The sequence below is a fragment of the Orycteropus afer genome, unplaced genomic scaffold (genome assembly GCF_000298275.1).
Source record: "Orycteropus afer afer isolate SDZICR_OR568_19922 unplaced genomic scaffold, OryAfe1.0 scaffold00019, whole genome shotgun sequence".
NCBI lineage: Eukaryota > Metazoa > Chordata > Mammalia > Tubulidentata > Orycteropodidae > Orycteropus > Orycteropus afer.
In genome coordinates, this window is record NW_006921606.1 from 3,353,865 (window position 1) to 3,360,092 (window position 6,228).

Genomic DNA, 6,228 nt, shown 5'->3' on the forward strand with positions numbered 1-6,228 from the left:
AAATTACAATTGAATAATAATCAAAAAACTAAAAGCACATGGACAAAAATACACTATGTAATCACGTAGGAACAGCAACCCAAAAAAAAGGAAAAAGGGAAGGAGAAGAAAAAAACAAGAATACCTGCAATATTTGGGGATAGGGCCCTAAGAGAAAAAAGGTAGAGGAGGAGAATAATGAAGAAAAAAGTTGTAAAAATTCAGACAGAAAAGCAAGGAATGAATGGGGTTAACCAAGAGAATAAAGGGATAGAAAAGAAAGAGAAAATTAAAAAAAAAAAAAATTTCAACCAGGAACAGGGAAAAGAAAAAAAGCTGAAAACTAGGACCTGGGAGGGGAAAAATAAGAATAATAGTAAAAGGACATAAGTATTAGTAATAATAGTTGTTTTAAAACAGACAAATACAAGCAAACTAATCACCAGAAAAAAGAAGCGAAAAAGAAAAACATAAATAATAAAAATTTTAAAAAGAGAAAAAAAAAAATTGGTGGAGGACAGGGCAGGGCACCTAGACTCCATCTGAGCACACAGACTGTGATGGAGTTCCTGTGGGCCCAGAAGGTAGGTGGGAGTAGGGGATGGCCACACCTTTGTTCACCAAGCGGGTGTGGGGTATAAGAGCAACAAGAATAATGTTGCACCTTTTCAGTCTTGCAGGTCTGGAATGTCCTTGGGGTTGCTGGCAAGCAGAACATGTTCTTAAGCCCCTGGAATCTGTGAGAGCATTGCCTCTTTAAATATCCAAAATGGTGAAGCCACTTGTAAACATTCAAAATGGCAGCATCCTCCAGACAGGCAAAAGTCCACAGCTCAGCCCACTTTTCTCTTCACCTTCTCCATTTATTCCCCAGCCACCAGAGTAGTCCTCCATGCAGTCCCTGGCTAGCAGGGCTGATTTTTAGGTTAATTCTTAGGTCCTACCACCACTCGAAACTCTCCAAGCCGTTTGTGCCGTGCCGTCAGGATCGCTCAGGATCGCTGCCAGAGCACAGCTCCGTCTGTCTCCTTTTCTGGCATTTTCATGCAGATTCTTCTGCTAGTTGGGGTTTAGTCCACTTCTATATTCTTCCCTTCAAGGTTCAGGGGTCCAAGATTATCTTCTGTGTCTGTGTTAATTGGTTTTCCTTTTCTTTGTTGAAGAGGGTCTGTGCAGTCTTTCTACCTAGTCCGCCATCTTACCAGAACTCCCAATTTGTAGATTTTTAATGCTTGTTTTTAAGGTAAAATCTACAAAAACCCAGTGTATGAGGACTTCGATTTCACTGAGGTGCCCTTGTTTACTCAGCCCTTGGTTAACACCTACAGTAATTTTTTTCTTAAGTTATTAATCCTGCTTTGTTACAAGATATTATGTACAGAAGATCTAGAAAGAGAAAGGTCAGCCATAGAATTAAAATGAGTTTGGTCCTCAAATGAAAAGAACAAAATGTTTCTCAAATATCCAATTTTATTTTATCATCGTTGCATTGCTGTATTCAATCTGTAGTTAGGACCAGAATTCCCAAGCTGATAGATTTTAAACCATACCACAGTGGTAAACCTTTAAAGAAGTGAAATCAAACACTATACAGATTTCCATTTCTAAATACAGTATATTACAGAAGGTTAAATATACCACCTCTGTGTACTTACAGCTATAAAAAGATACATTAACTATACCAAAATGCATTGCCATCAAGTCGATTCTGACTCATAGTGACCCTATACCAATTATAATTAATGTAGCATTTCATATTAAAGGCATTATTGTACAATGGAAGAATAAGAATCCTCTAATGTATTACTATCAAGGTTATTGTCTATAGTTACTTGAGATAAAAATCCTGGTAATTCAGTGTATGAAGTCAAATCCAGATTTAACAAGTTATTGGTAATATAAGTGTTAACTGATGGAGAGAAGGTGAAGTACATATTGCATATTTCTGACAAAGATGATAACCCCATTTCATACAAGATTTTCATTATACATTCAGTTCTGACATTGAACTTCATCTTATTACTGATCCCCCTCCACTTAATTGTCAAACACAAGCATCATTTTTCCAATTAGAAAAGGACTACCCTATTTTTTCACACACATTGTGCCCAAGCAAAGAACACATACATGCATATAATGTGCATAGTGTGCATAGGAAACTAACTAGTAAGTGGGTTGCACAGTTTGCAAAAACCTGTATAGTACGCATTTATTTGCGTATAAATATGGTAGTTAGTAACAGTAAAAGTATCTGAATGACATGATTTAAATTTGGTTTTGTTTTTCAAAACTGTATGGAAATACTTTCAGTTTTCCAAGTCAAAGCTAATGGGATTGCACGTTATTTGGATAAAAACAAAGAGGAAATTTCACAATCTGATATAAAATCCTCAGACCACTTGTATTTAGTAGGACACCCAATTCCTTCTTGGAGTCCCTGTGTTATTTGTTTATTAATCGGAAATTAACATCAAAATAGGACTTTTAAAAAACAGGTCTATATTATGACATCAGTCTTTCAGTCCTGTGTGTTTTACTAAATTGGGTAACAGAACTGGCAAAAGGATAAGTGTGCAGGTTTATCATAAACCATTAAGGAATGTGGTAGAAATGCATAATTTGTAAAAGTGAATTAATTTTTGCTTTGGTGTGTCTATAAAAGGCAGAACTTAATTACTGGAGGATTCGCTGTGCTGTTGTACTGTCAGAGCATTGGCTCCTTAGCAGCAAAGGTGATAAAAACTATATTTCTTGCCTAAGAAAGTGCCGTGATTAAGATAGACAATGACACATTTTTAGAGTGAGCTCTTTGGGTTGTTGATTTGGTAATATACCAAAGGCATTATTATTTTTATAAGCTGAGTCCTGTGGTCATTGTAAATGTGCAGTCCTCAAAGACTCACCCACACATACCCAAAACCCCCAAAACTTCCCACATCAGATCTTTGCATCCTTCTTTTTTTTTTTTTCCCCCCCCACACTTAGTGTTAATGCTTTACTGACTGCAGGGTACCATCAGCCCTACCTCAGAAAGAGGAGGAGCTTGTTCTGTGAACAGGCGAACCCAAGAAAACTGCAGGTGCAGGGCCCTGCTCATGGAACATGCAAGGAGTTTTCCCAAATTCTTATACAATGAGATTCAGCAAAGCATTTTTAAGCAGCTGCTGGACGCTGCAAATTCCATTTTCTGTTAACAATGCCTTGAGCATCTTCACTGTCCCCTGGGACCCAGTCTAAAGAGGAAAACAGAAATGGCCAATAGTTCCATTGCTAGGTAGGATGGCAATTTTGTGCACAGCTTCATCAATAAAACATTAGTGTGAGAGGAGAATAAAGTCACTCAAATCCAGTACATTTAAAGTTTCCAGAAGAAAGTATCCCAGGAAGGTCAGAAATGTCATTTTTTCTCTGGCAAGTATAATCTGCCACATTCAGCTGTCAAATGTTAGAAGAAGGACCCTGCCTTTCCTTTCAGTGGTTCTTGTCATCGAGTTTGATGGTGATGGTTTTCACTTCTGTATATTCGCTCAGAGCATATTCACCTCTGTAATCATAGAAAAGAGAAAGATTCAAAGGGAATGCCTTCCTTAGCCTTTCTGTGGAAGCTATGTTTTAATGCTTTATTATGACTCTGTCAGGCAATTTGAAATATATACAAAAGGCCAATACGTGATGCCTTGATAGCATAATACCAAAAAACACAAACTCACTACCCACGACTCACAGCAACCCCTCCTTGGGTTTCCGAGGCAGTATCTCTACAGAAGTAGATTGCCAACCTTCCTTCTGAGGAGTAGCTGGTGGGTTAGGACTATAACACCATCAGTAAGTTTTAGGAATTGGATATGTAATTTTAAGTTTAAATATCAAGATTTTTGTGTATGATGCTTTCCAAATACTCAGAAAAATACAGGTTTCCCTTTGAAGAATGAAGGGGATTTAAAAGAGAGAGAAAGGTGTATTCCCAGGGTAGGGGAAGCAGAGCAGATGACAAGAAGAGAGGGCCTGCAGGAGGGAATGAAGGGGAGCTGGCGATAGAAATGACACTGTGTTTATAATTTTTAGATGACAATTTGGAGCTACTTGGGGAGATAGAAGAGGCAGTGACCTAGGGCTACTGACCAGGGATGTGGTTAGAGAACTCAAGAGCAGCAGGGGCATGAAAGGCCTGAAGTTGGCCTTGCAGCCCACAGCTGGGAACCAGCTGTGATAAGAGGGAGGCCAGCCTATCTGGGGGCAGTATAGGGGCAGGTTAACACAGACCAGACACAAGAGAGACCACAGTCTTTGAGTTAGTATCCTAGTATATCTTCTGTCTCTAAATGCAGAGCCTTGGTAACCCTTCTTGGGCCATCTAGGGGCAGCTCTCGTTCCTAATATTGAGAGGTAGGATATATTAAATGCCTCTACAACATTTGCTCTGATGTAAGTCAAATAAAAATGTATGTTTGTTGAGGAAAAATGTGTAGTAGAGTTGGACACTTGAACACCTTTGGAAGCTTTAGTTATCAGATTGAGCCTGTCTCATTCCTTAGACCAATGGTTCTCAAGGTGTGGTCTCCTTGATTTTCACCTGAGAACTTGATAGAAATGTAGGTTCTTGGGCCTCACCCAGTCTACTGTGGTAGGTGGAATAATAGCCCCCCAAAGATATCCATGTCCTAGTCCCTGGAATCTGTGAATATGTCAGGTTACATGGCAAAGAGGATTTAAGGCAGCAGATGGAATTAAGGCTGCTAGTCCACAAACCTTAAAATCCTGCAGTATAAGGAGCTCTAGTGGCGCAGTGCCTAAGGCATTTGACTGCTAACCAGAACGTTGGTAGTTCAAACCCACCAGTCACTCCACAGAAGGAAGACAGAGCAATCCACTTCTGTAAACATTTACCACCTTGGAAATCAACTCACGTTTTTGAAAGTAGAAGAGGGAGGCAGAAGAAGAGATTCAGAAGGAAGTGTGACTATGAAAGAAATGGTCAGAGATGCAACTGTGCTGATTTGGAAGATGAGGCTGTGAGCCAAGAATCCAGGCAGGCTCTAGAAGATGGAAAAGGCAAGAAAACAGATTTTCCCTTTGAGCCTCCAGAAAAGGAGTGCAGCCCTGCTGGCACCATGATTTTAGCCCAGTGAGATCTGTGTCAGATTTCCATATTACAGAATTGTAAGATTATAAATTTGTGTTAAATCACTAATTTTGCGGCAATTTGTTATAGCAGTAACAGAAAATGAATATACCACAGAATCAGAAACTCTAAGGGGGCTAGTGTGGTAATTAAGGTTGTGTGTCAACTTGGCTGGGCTGTGGTTTTGAGTGGCTGGACAGCTGGATGCAGTCATTCCCCATCATGAAATTAGTAATCACTTCCATGGTGGAATCTGCTATGAGCAGCTAAGCAGCTGCCTTTGGGGTGTGGCCTGCTTCTAGTACATAAGAAGAAGCTTTGAGGAAGGTATTGAGCTTCTTGGCACATCTAGATCCTGTATTTATCCGAGTCATCAGTGGCTTGCCATGTTGCCTGCTGATCTTGGGATTTGTTTCTGGACTTGCACTGGTGGCCTGCCAAGTTGCTTACTACTCTTGGGACTATGCCATTTTACTTGTCAACCCTTGGTTTGTCAAACTCAGCAGCCAGCAGCTGCCTGAGTTAAGAGATGCCTCCAGCTCCAGTGGGCCGGGAGCAAGAAGAAGAGCCCAAGGTTGAGACTTTCATCTAGCCCCTCAAGCCAGCACTTTTCACTCAGATTTCTAGCCTCCTAAACTGTATAGCCCCAGGGTTATAGGTGAGGAGAGACAACTCAGGGACGCCCAAAGTAGCAAGTGGGAAGAGCAGGAGAAAGGGGATGAAAAGCCAGGAAGCCAGAGAGAAGAGCAGTCAGCCGAAGGGATTAGGTGAGGAGAGGCAACTCAGGCCCGCCCAGAGTAGCAGGCCGGAAGAGCAGGAGAAAAGGGATAAAAAGCCAGTAACCAGGACAGAGGAGCAGTCAGCCCCAGGGACAACTCAGGGATGCACAAAACAGCAGGCCAGAAGAGCAGAAGAAAGGGGATTAAAAGCCAGGAAGCCAGACAGAGCTACAGTCAGCCACAGGGACCCAGTTGGGGGGTGATACGAGAGGTCTCCAAAAGCAAGACAAACTTATCTGTTGGTTTGTCCTACTGTGGTGACATGTAGACGTGAGTTTTGAGGCTGAGCCTCTGGTGTTTAAAACCCAGTGAGATGCACCTGGTGCACAGGTAACAGCCCAGCTTATA

The 6,228-nt window shown here is 41.0% G+C and overlaps 1 protein-coding gene across 1 annotated transcript in view; it reads right to left on the reverse strand.

The window, feature by feature from the left end:
• Positions 1–3,450: 3,450 nt before the first annotated feature.
• Positions 3,451–6,228, reverse strand: part of ALDH1A3 (aldehyde dehydrogenase 1 family member A3) — a 48,012-nt gene continuing 45,234 nt past the window's right edge. The window contains exon 13 of the mRNA XM_007959937.2: positions 3,451–3,523. Within this exon, the coding sequence (XP_007958128.1) occupies positions 3,451–3,523 (73 nt within the window). The remainder of the gene's footprint in view (positions 3,524–6,228) is intronic.